This window comes from Hypanus sabinus, chromosome 6 (genome assembly GCF_030144855.1).
Source record: "Hypanus sabinus isolate sHypSab1 chromosome 6, sHypSab1.hap1, whole genome shotgun sequence".
Classification (NCBI taxonomy): domain Eukaryota; kingdom Metazoa; phylum Chordata; class Chondrichthyes; order Myliobatiformes; family Dasyatidae; genus Hypanus; species Hypanus sabinus.
This window is the reverse complement of record NC_082711.1, coordinates 27,612,435-27,625,879: the sequence shown is the minus strand read 5'-3', so window position 1 is coordinate 27,625,879 and position 13,445 is coordinate 27,612,435. Positions and strand designations below refer to the sequence as shown.

The 13,445-nt window shown below is 43.9% G+C and overlaps 1 protein-coding gene and 1 long non-coding RNA gene across 3 annotated transcripts in view; one reads left to right on the top strand and one right to left on the bottom strand.

The window, feature by feature from the left end:
• The window catches only part of ube3c (ubiquitin protein ligase E3C), a 153,679-nt gene extending 150,807 nt beyond the window's left edge, over positions 1–2,872 (bottom strand). The window contains exons 1-2 of the mRNA XM_059971878.1: positions 2,800–2,872; positions 1,203–1,304 (exon numbers count right to left, since the gene is read on the bottom strand). Of these exons, the coding sequence (XP_059827861.1) occupies positions 1,203–1,268 (66 nt within the window). The 5' untranslated portion in view covers positions 1,269–1,304; positions 2,800–2,872. The remainder of the gene's footprint in view (positions 1–1,202; positions 1,305–2,799) is intronic.
• Positions 2,873–3,013: 141 nt separating this feature from the next.
• Positions 3,014–8,166, top strand: LOC132394978 (uncharacterized). Of its 2 annotated transcripts, none has more exons than XR_009512469.1 (3): positions 3,014–3,301; positions 5,892–6,017; positions 7,234–8,166. It is a non-coding gene; the product is annotated as an uncharacterized LOC132394978 (long non-coding RNA). The 2 variants fall into 2 exon arrangements; XR_009512470.1 differs by having other exon boundaries at positions 3,014–3,708.
• The last annotated feature ends 5,279 nt before the right edge of the window (positions 8,167–13,445 follow it).

The following is a 13,445-nucleotide window of genomic DNA, read 5'->3' as shown; positions in this document are numbered from 1 at the left end:
CCTATTGTTCCTTTATTGGAGACATGAAATTCCAAGTGATGATTAACAAATAGATTGTTGGTTAAAAATCAAGAGACTAATCCCTATCATTCACAGTACAAGTCTTACCCTGGTTTGTCCTCCCAAAGTGCAAAATCTCACACTTCTCTGCACTAAATTCCAACTACCATTTTTCAGCCCATTTTCCCAGCTAATCAAGATCACACTAAGATTTTTATCTCCTTCCTCATTGTCCACTACACCCCAGTTTTGGTGTCAACCATAAATTTGGGCATGAGCAGGATTTTGCACTCTATGAAGCCTTAAATAAAGGAAAAAATGTAATGAAGATATACAAATAATTTTTCTTTTACACAGTAGTAGATGCCTGAAATGCACTGGAAGGGATAGTGGTGGATGCAGACACAATAGTGGTGTTTAAGATGCAATTAGAAAGGCACATGAACATACATGGAATGGAAAAATATGGATCAAGTGAAGGCAGATAGATTTAGCTTGACTGGACACCATGGTTAACAGAGACATCATGGATCGAAGATCCTGTGTTATACTGCTCCATGTTCTATATACTTCAGAATGTAATGTTTATAACAAAACTGAAGGTTTTTATTTTCTAATACCATCACAAACAGTATTAAAGATACAAGTTGATAAAACAGATATAAATGATATAAAAACATATATTCTTTGGAGTTTGGAGGAATGAAAGTTGATCTTAATGAAATATAAACTTGGGTAACATACCAAGCTAGATATTGAGATGTTTCCATTAATGGGAGAAACTGGAATAAGTTATAAGACTGGCTGAGGTGGGGTGGGTCAGGTGGGGGGGAAGGCAGCAGTAATTTAAAACTAAGGAGCAATGGGACTTTTTCCTCAGAGAATGATGAATCTCTGGAATTGTCTACCCAGGAAGGTTGTGGAGTGGAGATTATTGAAGGTAGCTAAAGAGGAAGTAGGTAAAATGTTGAAAGGTCATGCATGGAGTGCTACAGGAACTGAAACAAGAGGATGAAGGGCCTGGAGAAGATCAGCCATGATCATCTTGAAGGACAGATCTGAGAGGGGTTGAGTAGACTTTAACTTTCTGATGTTCTCCTTATCTTGTTTTACACAATTACAAGTTTTAAACCTCACGTACAAAATAAGACTAAATAAATGCACTTAACGCACAAATTTTTTAAAAATAATTGATTACTAACCTTCCTGCTGGCTCCACCAAGAGAAACCTTGGGCCGTGTTTTGAAATCACCTTCAAAGCTGAACATGTCTGTATGTTATCCCATCTAGTAGAAGTACAGCTCCTAAATAACAAATATTTTCAGTGAAGCAAACAAAATGTAGCTCAGATTCAGCTGATTTAAGAATCAGAATCAGTTTAACATTGACTTATAAGGAGTGAAATTTGTAGGCTTGTCAACAGTACAGTGCAAAAAAATCACGAATAATTACAAATAATTACTGCAAAAAGGAATAACGAGGCAGTGTTTATAGACCATTGTTCAGAATTCTGATGGCGGAGGGAAAGCAGCTGTTCCTGAATTATTGAGTGTGTGTGTTTCAGGTTCTTGTGCATAAAATTATATATGGAACCAGGGTCTTAGATCCACCAAGCTCCTGCAGCCATGAGTACTATTCTACTAATGCCACTTTCCAGTAGTCAGCCAGTAGGCTTCCATGCCACAGTATTTCAAAACTTCATCCAAGCATTTACAGCTTCCACTGTCCCCTTATTACAGATCTCATTTGCCTTCTGGGTATAAACTTTTCCTTCAATCTCCTCCCCTTAATCCTGTGTTTTCTGATTAAGGAAAAAGTTTCTCATTATCCCTAACCAAATAGCTCGATTTTGTACACCAAAGTCAACATCCCCCCCCCCCACCGCGTTCTGTTCCAAAAACAAATCCACCTATCTAGTCACGCCTCATAGCTGAAACACCCGATTACTGACATCTTAGAGACTTGTCAATCTCTGCACTCTCTCCTGTGCAATTTTTCTACTAAACAATAAGCTATAAGTGAGACAATGAACAACATAATACAGCTGCCCCTCACAACAGAAAACTACATTGTTTAATATTCCGCTGTAAAACTATATATTAATGCATTTTAGATGAATGCAATTCATACAAAACCATTTAAGATTAGTTAGGTAGATCAGAGTCCTCATTGGAATTAGCAAGTATACTGATCGATCTTTAGAACTGTTTGCAGTTAAGTTACTATATAAAGCATACAACATATTAAATTGCTTACAAGAACATAATGAATTGCGTTCATAACGTTGAGTAACTCTTTCGATGGGAATCTATTACAAGAACACCCAAATTCTAGTTCTGTTAAAACGGGACTCAACTGGAAAGATTTAAACTCCTTAAGATTTAGAAGAGCAGTGAGACTGCTTTGCGGTAATTTATAAGTAAATAAGAAAGAAGGCTCGCTGTCCAACTCAGAATAGGCCGTGTTGCCAAGGCCTGACCGTGTAGTGTATTGCATTGTCAGCCTGTTCTTGCTAGTCTTCACTCCAAATGACTCAGCAGGACGTAGCACAGTGATAAGCAGAGCAGAATTAAAGACAAGGGGGCGTTTAGAAGAGCAACATCTACCAAAACGAATCGGCTTTGGAGACACTGTCAGTTCAATGTTATAAAATATTCATTTGATTTTTTAAGGACACGCGCAGCATTTTATTTATTAAAAGTTAAAGGGTTTCACCAGAGCTGCTGCCGCCCCCGCCGTGCCCCAGTCTAAGCTCGGACCTCTCCCCACCTCCCCTTCCTCCCAGCCCGGCTCCTTTACCTGACGCCCCAGCCGCCTGCCGCCAGCAACCGAAACCCAAACTGCACAACCGGAAGCAGTCACGCCGTCACCCCCGCTCCAAACTGGCCCGCCTCCCTCGCCGGAGGTCCCGCCTAACACCTCGAGCGGCGACCGAGCCCGCTGATTAGCGATTGGCTCAGCCTCACGTCCGTTACACGCGTTCCCCTGTCGCGCCCCCCCCCCCCCCCACTCCCAACCGGCGACGCGGGGTGCCGGCAAGATGGGAGGGGGGTGGTTTGTTGTCGTTTTGCGAAGCGTTCCCCTCTTCCTGCCACCCCTCAGTCAGTCCGTCCAGGGTGGTGAGAGATGACTATAACCACCCCCCCCCCGTTTAAAGACTTTTGACACGGGATAATAACCGTACAGTTATCCGGCCGGCTGTTTGGGCAGGAATCGGCAGGAGCGAGTCGCAAACTGGAGCTCTGAAACCCAGTGCAACGCTGAGGGAGTACGCCCGCAGCAGGAAGTAGACAACAATCAGGTTTGAACTCCACAAATTGGCAATGACTATTTCCATCGAGAAGATGTCCGTCCTCCCACCTCTGACATAAACCATCCCGCGAGTCCCCGTTGACCGAACCAGTTCAGGTCAGGGTGGTCAGAACCATGTGATCACTGACCAAGTTATCATTCCAAGCCTTCCAGTACCTACAAAGGTGCAGGTCGGGCCTGATGAACTGAATGAATGCAGCTCCGCAGATCAAAAGGAAATCTGTAAAACCACATCCCTTAGATGTGGTACAATCTCGTGGCTAATTTGCCGTGCTACGTGATGCTGATGGCATGATTACCTACAGCAGGTACCTCAAGGCACTTGGAAGATACGTTTGCAAAATCGTCCAATTGCCCTGGAAAGATACTGGATCTGCTACTAGGGAATGAGACGGGGTAGGTGACAGAAGTTTGTGAAGGGGAACACTTTGCATCCAATGACCACAGTGCCATTAGTTTCAAAGTAAATATGCAAAAAAGATAGGTCTGGTCCGTGGGTTGAGATTCTAAATTGGAGAAGGGCCAATTTTGATGGTGTCAGAAATGATCTGGCAAGTGTGGATTGTGACAGGCTATTTTCAGGCAAAGATGTACTTGATAAGGGGTCCTGCTGAAGGGTCTTGGCCCAAAATCTCAGAAATCTCTTTTCCATAGATGCTGCCTGGCCTTCTGAGTTCCTCCAGCTTTTTGTGTGTGTTTTTGATAAGTGGGATGCCTCCAAAAATGAAATTTTGGGAGTACAAAGCTTGAATGTGTCTGTCAGAATAATTGGATATCAAATTAGATTGGAGAAGTCAGAATGGTAGCAGATGGTTGCTTCTCTGACTTGAGGCCTGTGACTAGTGGAGTACCACAGGGATCAGTGCTGGTTCCTTTGTTGTTTGTCATCTACAGCAATGATCTGGGTGATAATGTGTTAACTGGATCAGCAAATTTGCAGATGACACCAGGATTGACAGTGTAGTGGGCATAGAAAGCCATCATGGCTTGAAGAGAGATCTGCATCAGCTGGAAAAATGGCAGATGGAATTTATTACAGACGGTCCTACTCACCGAATGGTAGGGCACTGTGGAGTGTAGTAGAACAAAAGGATCTGGGGGGTACAGATTTATAGTACGTTGAAAGTGGCATCACGGGTAGATAGGGTTGTCAAAAAAGCTTTTGGAACATTGATTTTCATAAATCAAGGTATTGAGTACAGGTGATGGGATGTTATGTTGAAGTTGTATAAGACGTTGGTGAGGCCTAATTTGGAGTATTGTGAGCAGTTTTGGTCACTTACCTACAGGGAAGATGTAAATAAGGTTGAAAAAGTGCAGAGAAAATTTACTGGGATGTTGCTGGGTCTGGAAGATCTGCTGGGTTTTATGAAAAGATTGAATAGGTTCAGACTGTATTCTTTAGAACATCGAAGATTGAGAGGAGATTTGATAGAGGAAAACATAATTATGAGGGGTATAGATAGGATAAATGCAAGCAGGCTTTTTCCACTGAGGTTGGGTGTGACAATAACCAGAGGTCATAGGTTAAGGGTGAAAGGTGAGGTTTAAGCGGAACATGAGGGTAAACATTCACTCAGAGATTTGTGAGAGTGTGGAACGAGCTGCCAGCACATGTGATGCATGCAAGCTCAATTTCAATGTTTAAGAGAGGTTTAGATAGATACATGGATAGTAGTGGTATGCAGGGCTATGGTCCCAGTGCAGGAGTAGCCAGTCTAAATGGAATTTGACATGGACTAGATGAGCCAAAGGGTCTTTTTCTGTTCTGTAGTTCTCTGTGACTCTCAGATAAGTGAACCAATATCAGTCGTTCCTCCCTCAGTCATATCCCAATGACAGAGGAGGAAGCAGCACAGCAAGATGCTGTAAAGAATTAAGCCAAGGAGCATTTAGACGGGCAATGTCTACCAGAGCAAATTGGCTTTGGAGACACGGTCACTTAAATGTTTTAAAATATCCAGTTTTAAAAAACTCAAACAACATTTTGCATTGTTGCTGATTGACAGGCCAACTCCCCAGTGCAGTACACTCAAAGCAGTCACTCACCTCAAGCCCCATCATGGGAAGAGATGGAGAAAAAAGGGTTAAAGGTTGAGCTCAATATCTCCTTATTGGGGAAAGAAAGCAACTGACTTTAAAATAATGGTAGTGCTATAAAGGGTGCAGAGGAGATGCACCAGGATGTTGCCTGGGATAGAGTAATCCATCTATAAGGAGATAATGGAGAGGTTTGGTCTATTTTCCCTGTAACAGAGGAGGTTATGTGGGGACATGATTGAGACATATGAAGTGATAAGCAGTATAGGTAGATAGCAGGGTATCTTCCCCTTATTGAATTGACTTTATTTCTTACATCCTTCACATACATGAGGAGTAAAAATCTTTTATGTTACTTCTCCATCTACAAACCCCATTTCCAGAAAAGTTGGGATATTTTCCAAAATGCAATAAGAACAAAAATCTGTGATATGTTAATTCACGTGAACCCTTATTTAACTGACACAAATACAAAGAAAAGATTGTCAATAGTTTTACTAACCAACTTAATTGTATTTTGTAAATATACACATATTTAGAATTTGATGGCTGCAACACACTCAACCAAAGTTGGGACAGAGATAAAGTAAGATTGAAAAGAGCACAGAATATTCAAGTAACACCGGTTTGGAAGACTCCACGTTAAGCAGGCTAATTGGTAGCAGGTGAGGTATCATGACTGGGTATAAAAGTAGCGTCCATTAATTGCTTCGCTTCTTTTCAGCAGCTCTCTGTTAAGTTCAATCTGCCCAATGCTCATTTTTTCAGATATCTCCAAATCCGACACTTTATTGCTCCTTTAATTCCTAACTTTCCTGAAATGCCTGCGAAAAATGCTATGGACCTATTTCTTTCCATGAATCCACTAGGTAAAGGCTTAATATAAATCATCCGAGATAAACTAGCAGCCTTACGACGGGCCCCCATGGATAAAATCAAAATGGCCTGGGAGCAAGATTTAAATATCTCCTTATCTGAGGAGAGCTGGGATTCAGTTCTCAAATCGGTTAACTCAACCTCTCTTTGTGCTCGCCACTGCCTTTTACAGTTTAAGATTGTTCATAGAGCCCATTCGTCTAAATCTAAACTATCTCGATTCTACCCTAGCGTTAGTCCGCTCTGTGATAAATGCAAGGGGGCGTGGCCTCTCTCATCCATATGTACTGGTTCTGTCCTAGCTTGGAGAAATTCTGGAAAGATGTCTTCACTACGTTATCGTGTATTCTGAATCAGCACCTGGAACCAAACCCCTTAATTGCTCTGTTCGGTTTTTGGGGCGAGACAGATTTATGTCTGGGTCCGACCCAATGCCGAATATTATCCTTTGCCTCTCTCCTGGCTAGACGCTTGATCCTCCTCAGATGGAGAGATGTTGCCCCGCCCACTCATGCTCAATGGCTTAACGACATCATGGCCTGTTTGGACCTCGAAAAAATTCATTATTCAGTTCTCAATTTGGATCTAAAGTTCCATAAGGTGTGGAGACCTTTTATCGAGTACTTTCATAACCTTCCTCTTGACTAGGGTTTTTTTTTCTTTTTGGTCCCTTGCTTTCAGCTCCTTTTTTTTCTGGTAGAAGGCATTATTACCCTCTGTTGCTGAGTGTATTCACAGTCTGGGAGTTTGGCAGTCCTGACTTATACTCTCTATATTGTGTTGTGGTTGGTCTGGAGTTGCTGTTGTTTTTTCTTGTGCGGGGCTTGGGGAGGACACTAAGCTTACTTGTCTTTAATTCAGGTGCTTTTTTTTTGCTAAATTCCTTTATAGCATATTGTTATTGTATGCTTAATTTTGCACTGTTTTAATGTTCCTCATTGGGATTTGGGGTTTTTAATTTGTAAAATGTTTTGAAAAACTAATAAAAAAAAATTTTAAAAAAAGTAGCGTCCATCAAAGGCTCAGTCTTTGCCAGCAAGGATGGGTTGTGGCTCACCCCTTTGTGCCAAAATTCGTGAGAGAATTGTTAGTCAGTTCAAAAGGAACATTTCCCAACGCAAGATTGCAGAGAATTTAGGTCTTTCAACATCTACAGTACATAATATTGTGAAGAGATTCAGAGAATTCAGAGACATCTCACTGCGTAAAGGGCAAGGTCAGAAACCACTGTTGAATGCTCGTGATCTTCGAGTCCTCAGGTGGCACTGCCTAAGAAGCCGTCATGCTACTGTGACAATTATAGCCACCTGGGCTTGGGAGTACTTCGGAAAACCATTGTCACTTAACACAGTCCGACGCTGCATCCAGAAATGCAACTTGAAACTGTATTACGCAAGGATGAAGCCATACATCAACTCTATGCAGAAACGCCGGTGAGTTCTCTGGGCCCGAGCTCATCTCAGATGGACCAAAAGACTGTGGAACCATGTGCTGTGGTCAGATGAGTCCAAATTTCAGCTAGTTTTCGGAAAAAACGGGCATCGATTTCTTCGTGCCAAAGATGAAAACGACCATCCTGATTGTTATCAGCAAAAGGTGCAAAACCCAGCATCTGTGATGGTACGGGGGTGCATCAATGCCCATGGCATGGGTGAGTTGCAAGTATGTGAAGGTACCATTGACTCTGAGACATATATTAGGACTTTAGAGAGACATATGTTGCCATCAAGGTGACGTCTCTTCCCGGGACGTCCATGTTTATTTCAGCAGGACAATGCCAGACCACATTCTGCACCGGCTACAACAGCATGGCTTTGTAGACACAGAGTGCGTGTGCTTGACTGGCCTGTTGCCAGTCCAGATCTATCTCCTGTTGAAAATGTATGGCGCATCATGAAGAGGAGAATCAGACAATGGAGACCACGGACTGTTGAGCAGCTGAAGTATTATATCAAGCAAGAATGGACAAAATTTCCAATTGCAAATCTACTACAATTAGTATCAGTTCCAAAACCATTAAAATGTGTTGTTAAAAGGAAAGGTGATGTAACACAATGGTAAACATGCCTCTGTCCCAACTTTTGTTAAGTGTGTTGCAGCCATCAAATTCTAAATTTGTGTACATTTACAAAATACAATTAAGTTGGTCAGTAAAACTATTGAAAATCTTTACTTTGTACTTTTGTCAGTTAAATAAAAGTTCACGTGAATTAACATATCACAGATTTTTGTTTTTATTGCATTTTGAAAAATATCTCAACTCTTCTGGAAATGGGGTTTGTAAATGTGCCATGTGCAATCATAGTAATTTATAATAATATATAATAAATAGAACTTTCAATGTAATATAGAGTACACTCAAATCAGCATGAGTTAATCAAGTCAGATGGCCTGGTGGAAGAAGCTGTCCCGGAACCTAATGGTCCTGGCTTTTATGCTGCAGTACCACTTCCCGGATGGTAGCAGCTGGAATAGACCGTGGTTGGGATGACTTGGGTCCCCAACGATCCCACGGACCCTTTTTACACACCTGCCTTTGTAAATGTCCTGAATCATGGGAAGTTCACAACTACAGATGTGCTGGGCTGTTCGCACCACTCTCTGCAGAATCTTGCGATTAAGGGAGGTACAGTTCGCATACCAGGCAGTGATGCAGCCAGTCAGGATGCTCTCAATTGTGCCCCTGTAGAAAGTTCTTAGGATTTGGGGGCCCATACCAAACATCCTCAACCGTCAGAGGTGAAAGAGGCACTGTTGTGCCTTTTTCACCACACAACTGGTGTGTACTGACCATGTGAGGTCCTTGGTGATGTGGATGCCAAGGAACTTGAAGCTGTTTCCCCTCTCAACTACAGATCCATTGATGTCAATAGGGGTTGATCCATCTCCATTCCACCTGTAGTCCACAACCAGCTCCTTTGTTTTTGCGACATTGAGGGAGAGGTTGTTTTCGGGGTGATGACTTCTTCTCTGTAGGCCACCTCATTATTGTTTGAGATAAGACCAATCAATGTAGTGTCATCGGCAAATTTAATTAGCAGATTGGAGCTGTGAGTGGCAATACAGTCATTGGTATATAGGGAGTTAAGGAGAGGACTCATTATGCAGCCCTGAGGGGCTCTTGTATTGAGAGTCAGAGGGTTGGAGGTGAGGGAGCTCACTCTTACAACCTGCTGGCGATCTGACAGGAAGTCCAGGATCCAGTTGCACAAGGCAGGGTCAAGGCCAAGGGCGCTGAGCTTCTTCTTGAGCCAAGATGTTACTATGGTGTTGAATGCTGAACTGTAGTACAAGAACAGCATTCTCACATAAGCATCCTTCTTCTCCAGATGTGTAATGATGGCATGTAGAGCAGTTGCATCATCTGTCGATTGGTCGTGTAGGTAGGCGAACTGTAGGGAGTCCATTTTGGGTGGTAGCAAGCTACAGATATAATCATCGACCAGCCTCTCACTGGGAGAGGGAGAGATTATAAATATCAGTAAACACACCTGCCAGTTGTGCTGCTTGCCCTGGAATGCCGTCCGGTCCCGCAGCCTTGCGACTGTCTGCTCATTGGAAACATCTGTGTACCTCAGCCTCAGAGACGACCAGGTTGCAGGTTGTAAGCGGTGGCTTTCCTCGGAAGCTCAGAGTTTGTAACTTCAAACTGAGCATAAAAGTAATCGAGCTTATCTGGGAGAGGCCGCAGTATTGGTAGCACCACAATGTTTGACTTTGAAGTCTGCGATGGTAGGCAGCCCTCCCCACAAGTCACGTGTGCTATTCATTGTGAATCTTGACTCATTCTTCTCCCTATATTGTTGTTTCACAGCCGTGATAGCTTTGGGCAGATCACAGCTGCTTTTCTTGAGCTCTAGTTGATCACCAGCGATGTAAGCTCGATGTCGCGCCGTGAGTGCTGCTTGCACGGAACTATTGATCCATGTCTTCTGGTTCGGGAAGACCCTGACCAACTTCTGGAGGACAACATTGTCCGTGCACTTCAAGATGAAGCACATGACTCCATCAGTGAATTTGGAGACATCCTCATCATGGAAGACATTCCAGTTGATGTCATCGAAGCAGTCCTGCAGCATGGAGGCCAATTGGTCGGACCAACAGTAGACCTTTGACAATGGTCACCCCTTGTTTCAACGCAGGATCGAAGAGTGATCTGATTTTCCAAAAGCTGGGTGAAGGAGTGCTTTGTAAGCATTGCAGAAGGGAGTGTACAATGGTCAAGTGTGTTATCTGCACGAGTGCTCACCTGAATGTACTGACAAAACTTCAGAGAGACTTTCGTCAGCAACGCTCAATTAAAGTCATCGCAACGATGAAGGCAGCCTCCGGGTGTGTAGCCTCCAGCTGGCTGGTTGCTGGTCTCGTACAGTTCCTTGAGAACCAGGTCTGTAACAGCCTGCGGCAGAATGTACACCACTGTGACGATAACAGCTGTGAACTCTCTAGGCAGCTAGTTGAGTCTGCACAGCAGCACCAGGTGATGCAGGTCTGGGGAACATAAAGATTTGAGTGAATGCATTTTTAACCATGAAGCATACCCCTCCTCCTTTACTCTTCCCATTGAGGTTTTTCGATCTCTCTATCCGGAACAGGGAGAACCAAAAGGGCTCAATGGCATGATCTGGTATCTCCTCCGTCAGCCAGGTCTCCAGGAAGTACAAAATGTTGCATTCCTTTGTTTCCTGCTGATGGGAGATTCTGGCTCTCAGTTCACAAAGCTTGTTATCCAGGGACTGAACATTAGCCAGGACTATGCTAGGGAGTGGCGGTAGATTTGCAAGTTGTCTCAGCCTCACCAGGACGTCGGCCCTTCTCCCTCGCCTCTGGCGCTTCTTCCAAGGTAGTGGCAGTGTAAGAGATGAGTCTCTCATGGATCGCACAAACAGGGGATCCCGGAGTAGGAAAGGCAGCACATAGTGGGTAAATGTCGTCTTTCCGATGTTCAAAAGGATCGGAATTATCAAATTTATCAAAGTTAAATTAGAAGACATCAATTTAGGGTAAGGGGTAGGAGATTTAGTGGGACATGAAAGCAGACTTCCTTCACTGGTGAGTATCTGGAATGCACTGCCAGAGAGACTGGAAGCAGAGATGCTGACAGCAATTAAGAAGTTTCTAATCAGTCACTTGAATATTCTAGACAACAGGTACAACATGCTGGAGGAACTCAGCAGGCGGGCAGCATCAGTGGAAACGAGCAGTCAACGTTTTGGACCAAGACCCTTTGTCAGGACTGAAGAGGGAAAGGACAGGGGCCCTATCAAGAAGGTGGAGGGAGGGTGGGAAGAAGAAGGCTAGTAGGTGCCAGGTGAAAAACCAGTAAGAGGAAAGATCAAGGGGTGGGGGAGGGGATAGGCAGGAAAGGTGAAGTTTGCCTTCTACTACGCATAGTGCTTTCCCCTTACATTCCTTCTTCACCTCTCCTGCCTATCCCCTCCCCCCACCCCCTGATCTTAACTCTTACTGGTTTTTCACTTGGCACCTACCAGCCTTCTTCACACCCTCCCCCCCAACCTTCTTTATAGGGCCCCTGCCCCTTCCTTTAGTCCTGACGAAGGTTCTCTGCCTGAATCGTTGACTGCTTATTTCCACGGATGCTGCCCGACCTGCTGAGTTCCTCCAGCGTGTTGTACATGTTGCTTTGACCCCAGCATCTGCAGTGTAATTTGTGAATATTCTAGACGTAGGCTACAAGTGAAGTTCAGCAAGATAGGATTAATATAAACGGATGGCTATTTCAAGGCATAGACACTGGATTTCAGAGGATTTGTCCTGGATCCAGCATATAAGTGCCTTTCTAAAGAGAGCATGGCAGTGCCTCTACTGTCTTAGAGTTTGTAAAGATATGGCATGTCATCTAAAACTTTGACAAACTTCTAAAGATGTGTGATGGAGAGTACAGGCAGACCCCTGGTTACGTACGAGTTCCGTTCCTGAGTCCGTCTTTAAGTCGGATTTGTATGGAAGTATATCCGGTATTATTTAGTGTCAGTTAGTCAAACGTTTGTCTTAGTATATGGTATATATTTTACCTTTCTATGCATATAAAACACTTAAGAAACGTATAAATTCCAGTAATTAAACCACTGTGTTGCTTAGTAATAATTGTAGCTTTCATCGGGACAGGGCCTTTCCCATGCTCCATTAATCTCACTTTATCCATTATCCTTTAAAATGGTTTCGATCATTGACCGACTGTAGCCTAACGCTTTTCCAGTGACCGATGGCGTTTCATCTCTTTCCAAAAGCTTTATTATTTCCACTTTATTTTCAATCGCGATCGCTTCCCGTCAATGGAACAGAAACATTGGGGCAGCAGGTCCCAAGCTCTGCTGGGTCCTAAGGACCACCGCACTGGATTCCCTGGGTGCTAAACTGCACCACATTGAGACAGGCTAAATGGGACAAATAGGGGCTGTGCTGGGTTTGGGTATTTGATCCTCCACAATATTCCACGTGGGAATTTAAACTGGAAGTGGCAGAGTTTTTTTTATGAGGTCGAGTTGCGAGCTCGACATCAACCCAGCACGGATGGTACGTGAGTCACTGGATCGATATCAACCCGGCACAGGAACGGTCTATCACTGGATCGAACTCGGGAACCCCTGTTCTCCAGCTCAGTGCTGATCTCACTGTGCCACCAGCCGACTGGAACAGGGTGGGGCGGGGTCAGGGTGAATCTTACTAAGAAAAATTTAAGCCAAATACAAGTTACACACTCAACACAGTGTCAACAGCAACGACTTAAAATGGCGGACGGCGTCACGATCCAACTTAAAATGGCGGACAGTGTTCTCCTTCTTCAGTTCGTAAGTACGAGTTGCCTGCAAGTCGGACATTCATAACTCGGGGACTACCTGTATATTAATTGGTTGCATCACAGTCTAGTCTGGAAACACCAGTGCCCTGTTATGGAAAAGCCTACAAAAAACAGTGGATAGGCCCAGTCCATCACAGGGACTGCCCCCCCCCCCCCCACCACTGAGCACATCTACATGGAGTGCTGTCGCAGGAAAGCAGTATCCATCATCAAGCACCCTACCATCCAGACCTTGCTCTCATCTTGTTGCTGTGGTCAGGAAGAAAGTACTGTAGCCTCAGGATCTACACCACCAGGTCAGGAACAGTTATTACCACTCAACTATCAAGCTCTTGAATCAGGGTAAATAACTTCACAGCACTGAACTAATTCCACAGCCTATGGACTCACTTTC